Source organism: Physeter macrocephalus, chromosome 17 (genome assembly GCF_002837175.3).
Source record: "Physeter macrocephalus isolate SW-GA chromosome 17, ASM283717v5, whole genome shotgun sequence".
NCBI lineage: Eukaryota > Metazoa > Chordata > Mammalia > Artiodactyla > Physeteridae > Physeter > Physeter macrocephalus.
The window spans coordinates 1,777,383-1,793,974 of NC_041230.1; the positions used below are offsets into that span (position 1 = coordinate 1,777,383).

Below are 16,592 nucleotides of genomic sequence, written 5' to 3' on the forward strand. Positions count from 1 at the left end.
GGAGCCTGTGCTCCGCAACGGGAGAGGCCACAACAGCGAGAAGCCCGCGTACCAGAAAAAAAAAAAAAAAAAAAAAAAAAACCAACAATACGCATTTTTAAATTGTTATAAATTGCATTATTCTTTGTTTTGGCCAACGTGTTTTAATTATTTGCCTTTTTAAAACCAACTATTTACACAGTAACATGAGTTGTATAAACAACTCTTTATACAATGACATACATCACTCTATAAGTTTAAGGTGTAGAGCATAATGAACTTATATATACTGTGAAACAATTATGACAGTAAGTTTATTTTATCTATATGAAATTATAGGTGCAAGCTAAAGAGAAAGCAAAATATGGGGAAAAAATTCTTTTCTGTTGATGAGAACTGCATTGCTCTTTAAAATACTTACCCTATTCCACACTTGTGATGAATTCCCTTGTGAATTTACATTGTGAATAAAAAATTCCTTTTTTTGAAAAAGAACAAAGTAAAATGATCTTAGAAGAACAAAATATGCCTAAGCTAGCAGAAGGTAGGAAAAAGGATTAGACAAATGAAAGAGAATAAAACTACAGAAAAAGACAACACAACAGTTCTTTGAAAAATAGAACAAAATGGACAAATCCTTAACTAGATTTAAAAAAGAGAGCGAGAAGACTCAAATTACCGAATCAGAAATGAAAGGGGACATTATAAAAGATTACAACTGACCCTACAAAAAATTTTTTTAATTTAGAAGAAAATACTTAGACAATTCTATGTCTAAATATTGGCTAACCTAGGGACTTTCCTGGTGGTGCGGTGGTTAAGAATCCACCCGCCAATGCAGGGGACACAGGTTTGATCCCTAGTCCCGGAAGATCCCACATGCCAAGGAGTAACTAAGCCCGCATGCCACAACTACTGAGCCTGCGCTCTGGAGCCCACGAGCCACAACTACGGAGCCCGTGTGCCACAACTACTGAAGCCCGTGCACCTAGAGCCCGTGCTCCGCAACGAGAAGCCACCGCAGCGATAAGCCCGCAAACCAAAACGAAGAAGAGTCCCCACTCGCCGCAACTAGAGAAAAACCGCCCGCAGCAACAAAGACCCAACGCAGCCAAAAATAATTTTTTTTAAATACTGGCTAACCTAAAATACATAAATTCCTAGAGAAACAAAATCTACCAAGACAGAATCATGAAAAAATTTAAAATCCGAACAAACCTACACATTGTAAGGAGACTGAATCACTATTCAAAAATCATACAACAAAGGAAAGTCGGAGAGCTTCACTGCAGAACGCTACCCAACATTTAAAAACAATTAAGACCTCCCTTCCTTAAACTCTTCCCCAATATACTGAAGAAAAGGGAACAGTCCCAAACTCTGAGTCCAGAATTATTCTAATACAAAGTCAGATGGTGACACTACAAGAAAATCACACAGCAAAATCCCTGACATATAATGACGCAAAAAATCATCAATAAAACAATGGTAAACTCAGGGAATTCCCCGGCCACCCAATGGGTAGGGCCCTGCGCTTCCACTGCAGGGGACGTGGGTTCCATCCCTGGTCATGGAAATAAGATACCGTATTCCTCGTTGCACAGCTAAAGATAAAATAAAAACAAAAACAAAAAAATAGTAAACTAAAATCAAAACCACATTAAAAGTTTACATACCATGACTAAAGGGAATATATTATGGAAATGTAAGGAAGGTTCCACATATAAAAATCTTTCAATGGAAAATACAAAAAGAGAATGAACCAAAAAAAACAAAAACAAGAACTACAGATCGTCTCAGTTGACACAGCCCCACCCATCAGCAGACAGGCTGCCTAAAGGCTTCCTGAGGCAGCCACTTCTCTACATGCCCCTAGACATAAACCTGCCCACCAAAGGGCCAAGATCCAGGTCCAACCAACAGTGGACGGGCAGAAGACTCTAGACCAGCCTCATCAACCAGGGTACAGACACCAGAAGGAAGAAAACTACAGTCATACAACCTGCAGACACAGTCCACAGATACAGTCCAGACACTACCCTGGGACCACCTGGCTTCTGGCCCTTGGGTGACATGAGGGGGAGTACACTGCTGAGACGCACAGGACATCTTCTACCAAGGCCACTTCTCCAAGGTCAAGAAACGTAACCAACCTACCACATACATAAAAATACAAATAGCAAACGAGGCAAAATGAGGCAACAGAGGAATACGTTTCAGACGAAGAAAGAAGACAAAAACCCAGAACAAGAACTGACATGGAAATACGCAATCTACCCGAGGAAGAGCTCAGAGTAATGATCGGAAAAACGATCAAACAATTCGGGAGGAGAATGGATGCACACAGTGAGAAATGAGGCTTTTTAACAAAGATGTAGAAAACATAAGTAACCCCCAAACAGAATTGAAGAAATACTGAAATGAAAAATACGATAGAGGAAATCAGTAATAGGCTAAATGAGGCAGAAGAATGGATCAGTGAGCTGGAAGACAAAGAGTGGAAATCACGCAAGTCCAGGAAGTGCAAAGAGTCCCATATCCATATAAAAACTTCATAGTAACCACAAACCAAATATCTATAATACACATTCAAAAAGCACATGAAAAGATGCTCAACATCATGGGCTTTTCCACTTTGTACAGCTCCTTGCAGCACCTCTTTATTTACTAGGTGGGATGCTGCCCAAAGCATGAATCATTCAATAAAGCCAATTAGATCTTTAAATTTATTTGATTCAATTTTTGTACCTTAATGGAAGTCAGAGTATGAAATTCACTGCTATGCTATTTGCACTACAGCCATCTGAATATTCCGGAACAGAGTGGAGAGAATAACTCAAGTACAATTTATGAGTTTATAATCCCCAACTTGTATGTTATTTGATCCCATATTGGGAAGAAACTGTTATAGATTCTTTCAACACTGAGAACCTAATGGTGCACTCCTAGCTTCTGTTATAAAGTACTGAGGCAGGATAAAACTGTATTGGTAAAAGGAACATAATGCATCCAGGATTTAAAAGACGATTAAATTTTATTACTTAAAACAGGAGACTTGGGCTTCCCTGGTGGCGGAGTGGTTGAGAGCCCGCCTGCCGATGCAGGGGACACGGGTTCGTGCCCCGGTCCGGGAGGATCCCACGTGCCGCGGAGCGGCTGGGCCCGTGAGCCGTGGCCGCTGAGCCACATGTCCTGAGTTAGAAATCAGGCTCTTTACAGTAAAAGGGGAGGAAGTAAAGTCCTGGTTCAGGTCAGACTCCTATGAAATAAAATTCAACTATTATGGCAAGACAGGAATATTTAAACATTAATTCCTCTCGGCCCTTTGGCCTCCTCTCTCGTTCCACTGTGAACTGTATTTGCATTATGCATCAAGCAAACCTCCCCCATCAGCAGAATACATACTCAACCATAAGAGCAACATTCTCCTAGCATTAACAGGAAAACTCCTTAAAAGATAGCATTCCTTCTTGATCTTGTAAGGGTCACATGACCCACTGCAATGATGCCTAGATCTGGATTATGTAAACTGTCAATAATATGTCATGTGTTGTACCGCTGTCTCAGAAAACTTATATAACTGTGCCTTGATTTCTTTTTAAATTTATTTATTTATTTTTGGCTGCACTGGGTCTCCGTTGAGGTGCATGGGCTTCTCATTGAGGTAGCTTCTCTTGTTGCAGTGCACGGGCTTCAGTAGTTGTAGCATACAAGCTCAGTAGTTGTGGCTCACAGGCTCAGTAGTTGTGGCGCACGGGCCTAGTTGCTCCGCGACATGTGGTATCCTCCGTTGAGGTGCGTGGGCTTCTCATTGAGGTAGCTTCTCTTGTTGCAGTGCGCGGGCTTCAGTAGTTGTAGCATACAAGCTCAGTAGTTGTGGCGCACGGGCCTAGTTGCTCCGCGACATGTGGTATCTTCCCGGACCAGGGCTCGAACCCATGTCCCCTGCATTGGCAGGTGGATTCTTAACCACTGCACCACCAGAGAAGCCCTGTGCCTTGATTTCTAATGGGCAGAATAGTTCTGAGCTTTCTCAGACACTCTTCCCAGGTTACCATCCTCAAATTTGGCTTGAATAAAATTTTCCATTTCTTTCTTAGATTGACTGATTGATTTGTTGTTGACATTCCAGAGGGGTTGTGTTAATTCCTTCCTGAAGCCATTCACAGGAGGGCCTGGTCAGGATGTTTCTTGGGAGCTAAAAAAGGTATTTTACTTTAATGCTCATTACAAGGAAGTCAGGGTTCCCAGAGATGGCCCATGATGTATAATTTAAGCTTACAGGCAACATCCCTTTACTGATTCACTTCTACCGAAAGCAAGAGAATACAAAGGTTAAAGTAAAAGAAACAGGTCCGATATAGACTCAGATTTGTTCTTCTGTGTTACTTCAAACTTCAGGTTGAAAGGCGTAAATATGAATGTAGTCTTTTCAAGAAAACCCGAATAACTGACTATTTATACACTGAAGACAACAGGCCATTTCAACACATGCCCTTCTCCCTCTCACATACACATTATCTTTTAACACATTGTGACTTGTAATGACTCTGCAGTATATAATATCTCAGGTTAACCTCAGAGAACTAAAGACTTGTTTCTTCCAAGTATGCATTCTCTGATGTGTGGTCTGTTGAAAAAACTGCTGAAAAACTCAACAAATTCATTACATTTGTAAGAATTCCCCCAAACATGAGTTTTTTTGTTAAACGCTGAGAATTAACTGATTCATGAAGAGTGTCCATGTATACACTTTATAACCTGTATGAATTCTCTCATTACACCAAACTTACTGGATGTATCCGTATTTACAACATTCATAACATTTGACATCTTGTTCTCCAACATAAATCCTGTGTTCCACAGTTTTGTTCTTCAGTTACAAGCCTTAGCACGCATATTGCTTTGTGTGGTTTCTCTTAAAGATGTGTATCTAAAGTCCAGTGCGTGGGGAGGCCTGGATAAAGCCTCCATTCACATTTCTATGGCTTCTCTTCAATATGGACTCTCTGCTGCTCCCTAATACTTGAACTCAACGTAAAGGTTTTGCCACACCCACTGCATTTGGGAGCTATCGCTCCAGTATGCTGGGTAAAACATACTGTGATGTTTGGGTAAAATCCTTGCCACACACATTACACTTGTGTGGCTTCTCTCCAAGATAAATATTCTGGTATCTAAGTACAATTAAGCAATATATTAAATTTTGACATATTCATCGCATTTTAAAGAATGAAGCATTTGATGATCCCTGAGTTTAAGGCACAACCTAAAAGCTTTGCAAAATTCAGTACATTTGTAACATTCTGTCCAGTGCAGACTACCTGATTATCGGTGTGATGTGAGCCATGAGAACAGATTTCTCACATTCACGGCACTGGTGAGGATTCTTTCCAGAATGCATTATCAACGGCCTGACCACATTAAATACGTGTATCTGGGCTCTTATCCAGTATGAATATTCTCAGGAAGCCTAAGATGTGAACAGCTGCTAAAAGCATTACAACCTTCATTATATTTTTAAGGGTTCTCACCTGTATACATCAGCTGATGGCAAGTTGGGCCTGAAAGCACACTTAAGAACTTACCACACTCATTACATTTCTCACAGTTTCTTCCAATATGAATTCTGTCATGGATCATAAGGTAAGCATTTTGACTAAACACTTTGAGACACTCATTGCATTTGTAATATAACACTCCAGTATGAATTATCTGATCATAAGTGAGGCTTACACACATAAAAGCTTTGCCACACTCGTGATATTTGTATAGTTTCTTTTCTACTTTGAGATTTAAAGACCTTCCCACATATATCACACTTACACAATTTCTCTCAGGTATGGATTTTCTGATGTTTAGTGAGCGTTGACACCTCAGTAAAGGCTCTTCCACACTCAAAACATTTGAAAGGTCTCTCTACAATATGTACTCTCTGATGACTTGTAAGGTGTGAATTTCGACTGAAGACCTTGCCACACTCATCACATTTGAAAGGTTTCTCTCCGGTATGAACTCTCCAATGAAGCTGAAGATGTGCTTTCTGACTAAAGGCCTTTCTACACTCATTACATGTGTAAGGTTTCTCTCCAGTATGAATTCTCTGATGCTTTGCAAGAGTTGCCTTTTCACTAAAGACCTTGCCGCACTCATTACATTTGTAAGGTTTCTCTCCGGTATGAATTCTCTGATGAGTTGAAAGGTGTGAACTGTAACTAAACAGCTTGCCACACTCATTACATTTATAAGGTTTCTCTCCAGTATGAACTCTCCGATGATCTGCAAGGTTTGATTTTCGACTAAAGACACTGCCACATACATCACATTTATATAACTTCTTTCCTGTATGAATTATCTTATGTCTACTGAGGTTTGAGTAGCGATTAAAGGTTTTGCCACACTCGTTACATTTGAAAGGTTTCTCCCCAGTATGAATTCTCTGATGATTTGCAAGGGTTGTTTTCTGACTGAATACCTTGCCGCACTCACTACACTTGTAAGGTTTCTTTCCCGTATGAATGCTCTCATGAACTGCAAGGTGTGAATTTGTACTAAAGCCCTTGACACATACATCACATTTATGTAACATCTCTTCTGAACAGATTATCTGACGATTCCTGACAATTGAGCCATGACTAAAGGTTTTCCCACACTCAATACATTCAAAATCTTTTTCCCTGTGTGTTTTCTGATCTTGTGTCAGTACTAAAGGATGCATAACATCATTCCCATATACATTAGAAACGTTAGTTTGGACACTAGGAGGAATTCTTTGAAGTGGTGAAAATGAGAAACTATTGTTGATGGACCTCTCAACTTCATCACATTCAGAAATTAACCCGTCAGTTTGAAATACCTGCAGTTTACCCTGAAAGTTTAATCCAAGCCTATTTCCAATGGGCTTGATTCCTGAATCCCTTCTACCATGTGGATCTCTTCTATCAGTGAGATTTCCATTATGGGTTATAGGCATTCCTTTGTAATTTCTTTCACCATCTCTCCAATGACACTCAAAGTCATACATATTTTTCTGGATTTCTGTGAGGTACAAATGTTTGATTTCACGACTTTTAGATCTTCCCAAGATCACTCTTTGAAATACTTCTCCTGGATCACTGTTCCCTTTGGGTTGTAATTGCTTGACCACATGTATTAGACAGATATCTACAAGACATAAAGAGCCATAGGGATAAATTCAAAATTAACTGTTTCATGTTGAATATGTGATATTACACCAAAAGTAATACTTATAGCAAACACAGTTGTAAAACTTCCCAGCTATGTATTTTTTTCATTTTTTTTCATTTTTTTTAAATTTTGAAATTTCCCAACTATGATCTTAAAATTATTAGAAACACTAAAGCAGTAGAATTGTTTACTAAAAAAGGAGTTATAAAATATAATTCAAATTGATTTTAGAGGAGACTACTTGCAAACCCTCTATGACAAAAACACTCATACAGGAAAAACTGACGTCAGCTCTCAAAAGAACGCAATTCTTCCACCATGACTCCAAAGCACGTACCAATTAACAGTAAACATACTGCTGTCTCTGAGAAAAATACATTATTCTATAGATATATTCTGCATACCTGGTGTACATAAATAAATGTTAATGAACACACAATATACTGTAATGCTAAAAAATCCAAAACAAGCTTATCTAATAATATGTCGCTGTTTAGAATTATAAAACATATATACCATAGAGAAAAAGAATTCAATAGAACAGTTTTTATGAAAACAAAACATTTTTCTAAATATCTTCTACAAAATGACATACCCGTAACAGGCATTCTGCAACATTAATAAGTAAAAAAAAAACTTATAGAAATAATGAAAAACTTCAAAAAAATTACTAGATACAACATCAACATGCAAAAACCAACTGGGTTTCTAAACATTAAAAATGAACAATCAAAGCAATTCAATTTACAATAGAATAAAAAAAAGAATATTTAAATGTAACATTATACAAGAAGGGAAGGATTTGTAACTACTGCAAAATAAAGACTTCTGAAACATATTAGAGAAGACACAAATAAATGCAAAGATACCCCAAGTTCATGGATTTGAAGTTGATATTGTCAAGATGTCAATACTAACCAAAGTTATCAGGATATTCAAAATAATCCCTAATGTAATCCCAAATCCCAATACTGCTTTGCTGAAGAAACAGATGAATCAATTCTACAATTTCTGTGGAATTTCAGGAGACAATGAATAGCAAAAACAAGCTTGAAAACAAAGTCAGACAATTCACATTTCTTTATTTCAAAACTTTTTCCAAAGCTACACTAATCAAAGCAGTATGGTACTGACATAAAGACAGAGAGACCTGTGGAACACAAGAGATTCAGAAAAAAAATTTTGTGTATAAGGTCAAATGATGTTCCACAAGAACATCAAGACCACATAATGGGGGAAGGGCAGTCTATGGAACAAAAGGTGTTGACAAAACTGGATATCCACATGCAGAAGAATTTAGATGGACCATTATTGTATTAACTCAAAATGCTTCAAAGATCTAAACCTAAGTCCCGAGTGAATAAAACTCCTATAAGTAAATTTACAAAAAAAGATTCTTAACATTGGATTCACCAATTATTTATCAGCTATTAACAGCAAAAGCGCAGGCCAACAAACTAAAAACAGATAAATGGGACTACATCATAACTATTAACTACTGTGCACTAAACCATACTCAGCAGAGTTAAAAAACAATGTATGGTATAATTCAAAATATTTGTAAATCATATATTCAATAATAGTTTAACATCAAGAATATTTATTTAATAAATAAATTTTTTTTTTAAAAAGAAAGACCGCAAAATTCCAACTATAGTTTGTGACAAGGAGAGACTCTCCATTGCCAAATGCCTGGAAGCTATCCTGCCATTTTCCAGTGATGTAGTGACATTCAGAGCCAAAATATCCTGCAGAGAAAATAAGATCTGTGCTACTTCCAACTTGACAACTGACACCCTATATTCTCCATTTAGAATTTGTTCTCAACCAAAAATAATATATTTTTCTTTGATAAGTGATCTTGGGACCTCCCTTGTGGCACAGTGGTTAAGAATCCACCTGCCAATGTAGGGGACACCAGTTCGAGCCCTGGTCTGGGAACTAAGATCCCACATGCCACAGAGCAACTAAGCCCATTCGCCACAACTACAGAAGCCCGCATGCCTAGGGCCCGTGCTCTGCAACAAGAGAAGCCACTGCAATGAGAAGCCTGCGCACCGCAATGAAGAGTAGCCCCTGCTCACCACAACTACAGAAAGCCCGTGCACAGCAACGAATACCCAACACAGCCAAAAATAAATAAACTTTAAGAAAAAATAGACTACATAAAGAACTCTAAAAGGAACTGATCACCAATTCCACCATGGGGTGGGGGGCTTTCTCAACCAACCATCCCACATATTGCAAATAAAAAACAAAAACGAAGAGAAAAAACAGAAACCTAATAATAAAAATAAAAGACAGTCATTTATAATGCATAAAAATGTACAAAATGAAAGTTGCAGTGCCTTGAACAAAACAAATGATGCTTTATCACTGAAGGTATCACTCTACTTCATAAGGTCTCTCATTAAGTTGCTTCAAAATTATGTGTGAAGGCAGAAAGAACAATGGCACACAGGTGATGGAACACGTGGCATGGCATGAACAGTTTAGTCAACAGCCTCACAAATATGAGGACGTGAACTTGGACAATACCGTTGTTCGGAGAAACTGCTATACCACTTACTGAGGCTCAAAGGGGATGGACATTAGTACATGTGAACAACACTGTCACAGTGCCCTTCACACAGGTTTTTGTGACATTGGTCAAAGCCAGAAAAAGAAACTGGAAAGACTTATAGGTCAAGGTCTTCAGACACTTTCTGTCTTGTATCTCAGAACATGCTGACCACTTTACTAAGTAGCTTCAAGCGGTGATTTTGTACATAACGGGAAAATATTACAGCATATGAGGGTAAGTATTCTCCTTCAAAAATTTTCTGTTACCCAGTAAACCCACTCTACAGAGAGTCCACTAGAAGCTGCCCATTAAACATAGGTGGATTACCACAGCAAAGAAACTGGATATGATTTCAGACTCTAGGACTACATATTTCAAAATCAAGTTTAAAAGGAAAACTTATACAAACTAAGGAGAAAGTAAAGTCAGGAAGAGTCTACATTCCCAGACTAGATAGAGTAGTACAGGAGCAAAAAAATACAAGATATGGGAGTCGGATATTATAAGATCTTGAGATGGGACCATTTGCTCAACCCAGGGACGCCAAGCTAAGAGCCTGGAAGATTCATGTATGTTCCCCTTGCTGGATTTAGGATCAAAAAGAGGATCTCTCTGTCCACTGTCCTTACAGTTTTCCTAAGTAACAATCACAGAAGATCCAATGCACCTGGCTATTCCACACACCCATGAAATGTGTGGCAAAAGCAGAACAGAAGAAATGGCTGACAGATCTAAACAGGAAGACAGGGACTGAGACAGCTCCACACATGTTCTGAGGTGCCAAATAAAATCAAATAGCAGGGACATCCCTGGTGGCACAGTGGTTAAGAAGCTGCCTGCCAATGCAGGGGACACATGTTCAAGCCCTGGGCCAGGAAGACCCCACATGCCACAGAGCAACTAGGCCCGTGTGCCACAACTACTGAGCCCACGTGCCACAGCTACTGAAGCCCATGCACCTAGAGCCCGTGCTCCATAACAAGAGAAGCCACCGCAATGAGAAGCCCACGCACCACAACAGAGTAGCCCCCGCTCGCCGCAACTAGGGAGAAGCCCACGTGCAGCAACGAAGAGCCAACGCAGCCAAAAAAAAAAAATTAAGTAGCAGCCGGTATTTTCCATCTTCTGATTATATCTTCCAAATACAACAGACATGAAACTAGGACAGGGTCAGGGGTTACACACTAGAGGCATCAGCTTTGAACTATAAGGACTAAGAACTGAGCATCCAATAAAATCAAGTCCATAAAGAGAGAAGAGGGGACAAGACAACCCAATAACACAGCCCACATGATGCTCCTAAAATTCAAGCAAAAAAAATAAAATAAAATAAAATAAAATTCAAGCAACAACCAGTTCATAGCAGCCAGATGGGGAGTGTTGTGGATCTTGATAAAGACCTTGCCTTTGTCTCTAGAGAGGCTGCAGCACCACTGGAGGGTGAAAGAATACATTTTACATTTGGAAGGATAGAGTGATAACTCGGGTAGAAGAAAAGTCTCCTCTGAGAGTTTAATAAAGAAACTTTGGTTTTCCCAAAGAACTCTCCACCCTGAGAAGAGGTTCCCAAACACTATTAATGTTGTGGCTTCCTCTCTGCCCTGAGATCCCACCTGTGTTCACACTTTTGATACATTCCTACCCATTTAGTTTTTTTGCTATTTTCACACCACTCACCAGAGTCCTGGGCTCTTCCTCTTGCTCCAAAAATGGAGATAATGTTCAGATCAGAAAAAGAAATTCCTGCTTATCAGAACAAAGAAATGTAACTTGGTGTGGTTTTTCCAAAACCACAGCTCTTTGTTCAGCTGAGGAGTGAGGACATCACAGGTGGGTCAGGAAAAATATTTCACAAATTCATCCACCTCCTCCTTCTAAATGCATCGGGAACAGTGTAACACATATATCTAACACTCTTCCAAGAAATAGTCAGTCAAAGCCACAGGGCAGAAGACAAGAAATTGGATATCTTTTAAAAGTTTGCCATTGAGCTTTATACATAATTAAGCTCTTGAACAACCCCTAATGTAACATGAAACGGGCAGATCATCTGAAGAAAGGGTCAGTTTAAACTCGTTATGCCGCATCATGTCTGTGTCAACAGAGCTTTCAGACCACATGACGAAAACAGGGCCTCCCAAGAAGCACACAGGGAAAAATGCAAAACACCCAAGGGGAGACCCCAACTTCTAGAGGGAAGTTATCCTCACCCACAGAGATCAGGTTCCTGTAGGTCTCCAGCATCACGTCCCTGTACAAGGCCCTCTGAGCAGGGTCCAGGCATTCCCACTCCTCCTGAGAGAATTCAATGACCACATCCTTGAAGTTCAACCATTCCTGAAATGAAAATACATTTCAACCCCACTCCTCCTGAGAGAATTCGATGACCACATCCTTGAAGTTCAACCATTCCTGAAATGAAAATACATTTCAACAACAGGTCAGGAGAAGAGTTATCTTCATACAAAATGGAAAGATGAGAGAGGGGTAAGGATCGATTTGGTTCAAGTATATGTTCTGAAAGATCTGTGTTAAGGTATTTGGAGCAAATACTGGGTCCCTTATTTTTAATTCTTATGCTTTTTCATAAGAGATTATCATGGCATCCAATAAATATGGATTTGTCATCTTTGTGGAGAATCCATAAAACATATATAAATAATACTAAACAACAGGTTGTCTATGCAGAAGTGTCAGATACTATATTCTAAACACTGAGTGATATTCAATATTTAAATAAGTTACACTATGAGTGGTGGCTTCAGAGATGACAAACTCCACAATGGCTTTAAAGAAAACTCAAAATCTTCAATTATGATAATGATAGAAACAGCAATGACTAACAGTGTTTGAATAGTTCCTATAGACAAAACATTACTCAAAATAAGTACTTTACAAGCACGAACTTCTTATCAACATAACAGCTCATTCGAGAAAGATATGTTCCCATTTTACACAGCAGAAAACTGTGTCAGAGACACCAAGAGAAACTCTAACCAAGTCAAGAAGCTAAGCAATGACACAGCAAGCACCTGAACTCAGGTGGTTGAGCCCTGGAATTGAAGCTTAAAAATCAGTTAAGGAGAGCATTAAAAGTACACTGACACCTTGTTATAAAGCAGAAACTAACACACCACTGTAAAGCAATTATACTCCAATAAAGATGTTTAAAAAAAAAAAAAGTACATTGACAGAGGGATCCCTGAGAAAAGCTTGAAAGACATCCAAGGTGAATGACATGGAATAGCATGAAAGGTCATTATAGATGTGGGCACACAAGCACATACACATACACATTAAATGTTAGTAATCTTACTACTATTTAAACCATTAACATGATGGTGTAGAAGAAATTCAAGGCCACAGAATATATATATATATATATATATTTTTATACCTTGGTTAGGGCAGTTATTACTTTTACTTTGGATTGCAGACACTTGCTTATGTATATGTACCTTAAATCATTAAAACAAGGATTCAAATCTGTTTCATCTCTTCATGTCTTCTATTACTTAAATAGGTCTTTTAATTAGTTATCCATTTTATACATATTAGTGTACATATATCAATCCCAATCACCCAATTCATCCCACCACCAAGGCCATGGAATATATTGAAGATATAATTTCAACTGCAAAAAGATACATACTTTTGAAATCATGTCTTTTATCTAAATGAATGGCTTACACATCCATGGCACCCATCACACACGTCAACACAAAATCAACTTGAATGAGAAGACTTATCTCTTTACATATTTCAGGACAATTTTTTTTATCATCTTTTTTTTGTTTTCCACTAATAAAACATTGACACAAAATTAGAGAAGTTTAGTGTTATACACTATTTTCACAGATTAAGAAAATTATCACAGTGGTAAAGTTAAAAACTTCTTGGAGAACTAAAAATCATGACAAAAAAAGCGTATGGAAAAAAATATATTGTTATTAAGCAAGAACATTTCACCAAACGTCATGAAAAGTAAACACTTGATACATATCCTCTGTAATTACAGTGAAATGAAGGGGCCTGGCCAGGGCACCAGCGTTTCACCACTGCTCAGTGTGCCTGAGCAGGGACCACTAGAGGAAGTAACAGGAGGAAAAACGAAGACCAAGCGTAAGAGACACAGAGAGAGTGTGTCAGACAGCTGGAAATGGGAACATTCACACATCAAATGAGACGGAAAAGCTAAAGGTGAAAGAAAGGAAAAAGATATTCCATGCTAAAGAGAGCAGGGCTGAGTATATTATATCACACAAAACAAAGGCAAAAACTGACAGAAGGCACAAAGGATATTATACAGTCTTAAACGAGTCAATTCACCAAGATATAACAGTTATAAATATATATACACGTTAGAGCTTCCTCCCAAATGAAGCAAACGTTAACAGAAATCAAGAGGAAAACGGGGACTTCCCTGATGGCGCAGTGGTTAAGAATCTGCCTGCCAATGCAGGGGACACGGGTTCGAGCCCTGGTCCGGGAAGATCCCACATGCCACGGAGCAACTAAGCCCGTGCGCCACAACTACTGAGCCTGCGCTCTAGAGCCCACGAGCCACAACTACTGAGCCTGTGTGCCACAACTGAAGCCCACACGCCTAGAGTCCATGCTCCGCAACAAGAGAAGCCACTGCAGTGAGAAGCCAACGTGCTGCAACGAAGAGTAGCCCCTGCTTGCCGTAACTAGAGAAAGCCCACATGCAGCAACGAAGACCCAACACAGCCAAAAATAAATAAATTAATTTTTTTTTAAAAAAGAGGGAAACAGCAGCACAGTAACAATATGACACTTCAATACCCCCATTTTACTTGAAGGCTATAATAAAAGAGAAATCTACACAGCTAAATGGTTACAACAAAAAGGGAAAAGATCTCCGCTCAAGAATTTTTTACATCTCAATGAAGCAGAAAGAGAAAAAACTGAATCCAACTCTGGCAGAACAAAAGAGTTAAAAAAGAAAGATTCGGATCCTGCAAACCCATTCCTGGGCATATATCTGGAGAAAACCGTAATTCGAAAAGATACACGCACCCCAATGTTCACTGCAGCACTATTTACAATACCCAAGACATGTAGGCAACCTAAATGTCCACTCACAGATGAATGGGTAAAGAAGATGTGGTGTATGTATGTGTGTGTATACACACACACACACACACACACACACACACACACACACACAATGGAATATTACTCAGCCATGAAAACAAATGAAATAATGCCATTTGCAGAAAAATGGATGGACCTAGAGATTATCATACTAAGTGAAGTAAGCCAGACAGAGAAAGACAAATATATCACTTATATGTGAAACTGAAGGAAAGAAGATACAATTGAACTTATATATGAAACAGAAATAGACCCACAGACATAGTAAAGAAAGTTAGGGGTGACCAAGGCAGAAGGGAGGGGTATAAATTAGGATTTGGTATTAACATATACACACTATTTTGTATAAAATAGATAACCAACAAGGACCTACTATATAGCACAGGGAACCATACTCAGTATTTTGTAATAACCTATAAGGGGAAAGGATCTGAAAAAGAATATATATAAAATTGAGTCATTTTGTTGTAGACCCAAAACTAACCAAACACTGTAAATCAACAATACTTCATATAGGAATATATGTATAGCTGACTCACTTTGTTATAAAGCAGAAACTAACACACCATTGTAAAGCAATTATACTCCAATAAAGATGTTAAACACACCAGTCAAAATGGCTACCATCAAAAAACCCACAAACAATAAATGCTGGAGAGGGTGTGGACAGAAGGGGACACTCAAACTGCTGGGGGGAATGTAAATTGGTAGAGCCACTATGGAGAAGACTATGGAGGTCCCTTAAAAAAAAACAAAAATAGAGCTATCATATGACACTGCAATCCCACTCCTGGGTATATATCCAGAGAAAAACACGGTCCGAAAGGATACATACACCCCAGTGTTCACTGCGGCACTGTTTACAAGAGCCAAGGCATGGAAGAAACCTAAACATCCATCAACAGAATAATGGATAAAGAAGATGTGGTACGGGGCTTCCCTTGTGGCGCAATGGTTAAGAATCCGCCTGCCACAGCAGGGGACACGGGTTAGAGCCCTGGTCCGGGATGATCCCACATGCCACGGGGCAACTAAGCCCATGCACCACAACTACTGAGGCTGTGCTCTAGAGCCCGCGAGCCACAACTACTGAGATCACGTGCCAAAACTACTGAAGCCCGTGCACCTAGAGCCCGTGCTCCGCAACAAGAGAAGCCACCGCAATGAGAAGCCCACGCACTGCAATGAAGAGTAGTCCCCCTGCTCACCGCAACTAGAAAAAGCCTGCGTGCAGCAACAAAGACCCAAGGCGGCCAAAAATGAATAATAAAATTAAAATAAAGAAGATGTGGTACATATATACAATGGAATATTACTCAGCCATTAAAAAGAATGAATTAATGCCATTTGCAACAACATGGATAGACCCAGAGATTGTCATACTAACTGAAGTCAGACAGAGAAAGAAATAGCGTATGATATCACTTATATGCGGAATCTAAAAAGAAATGATAGGGAGCTCTGGTACCCTGAGTCAGAATAGCTCCACAAGTGATGGAGAGCGATCTGTTTCCAGCCAAAGCAGCAGCAGCATTCCCTCTCAGGTAACAACGGTAGGGTGTGGAAAAGCTTCTGAACCAGAAGCTCCAGATAAACATGGTTCAGCGTCCTTTGTTTCTTCGTTGTTGAAATCCAGTGTGAAGAGTCATGTGACCCAGTCCACTGATTCCAGACAACAAAGTGGATCCCCGAAAAAGAGTGCTTTGGAAGGCTCTTCAGTCTCAGCCTCTCAAAGCATCTCAGA

The 16,592-nt window shown here is 39.2% G+C and overlaps 1 protein-coding gene across 1 annotated transcript in view; it reads right to left on the reverse strand.

Moving 5' to 3' along the window:
• Positions 1-3,770: 3,770 nt before the first annotated feature.
• Positions 3,771-16,592, reverse strand: part of LOC102973143 (zinc finger protein 347-like) — a 26,517-nt gene continuing 13,695 nt past the window's right edge. Inside the window, exons 3-4 of the mRNA XM_055079165.1 lie at positions 11,941-12,067; positions 3,771-7,143 (exon numbers count right to left, since the gene is read on the reverse strand). Coding sequence (XP_054935140.1) covers positions 5,816-7,143; positions 11,941-12,067 — 1,455 coding nt within the window. The 3' untranslated portion in view covers positions 3,771-5,815. The remainder of the gene's footprint in view (positions 7,144-11,940; positions 12,068-16,592) is intronic.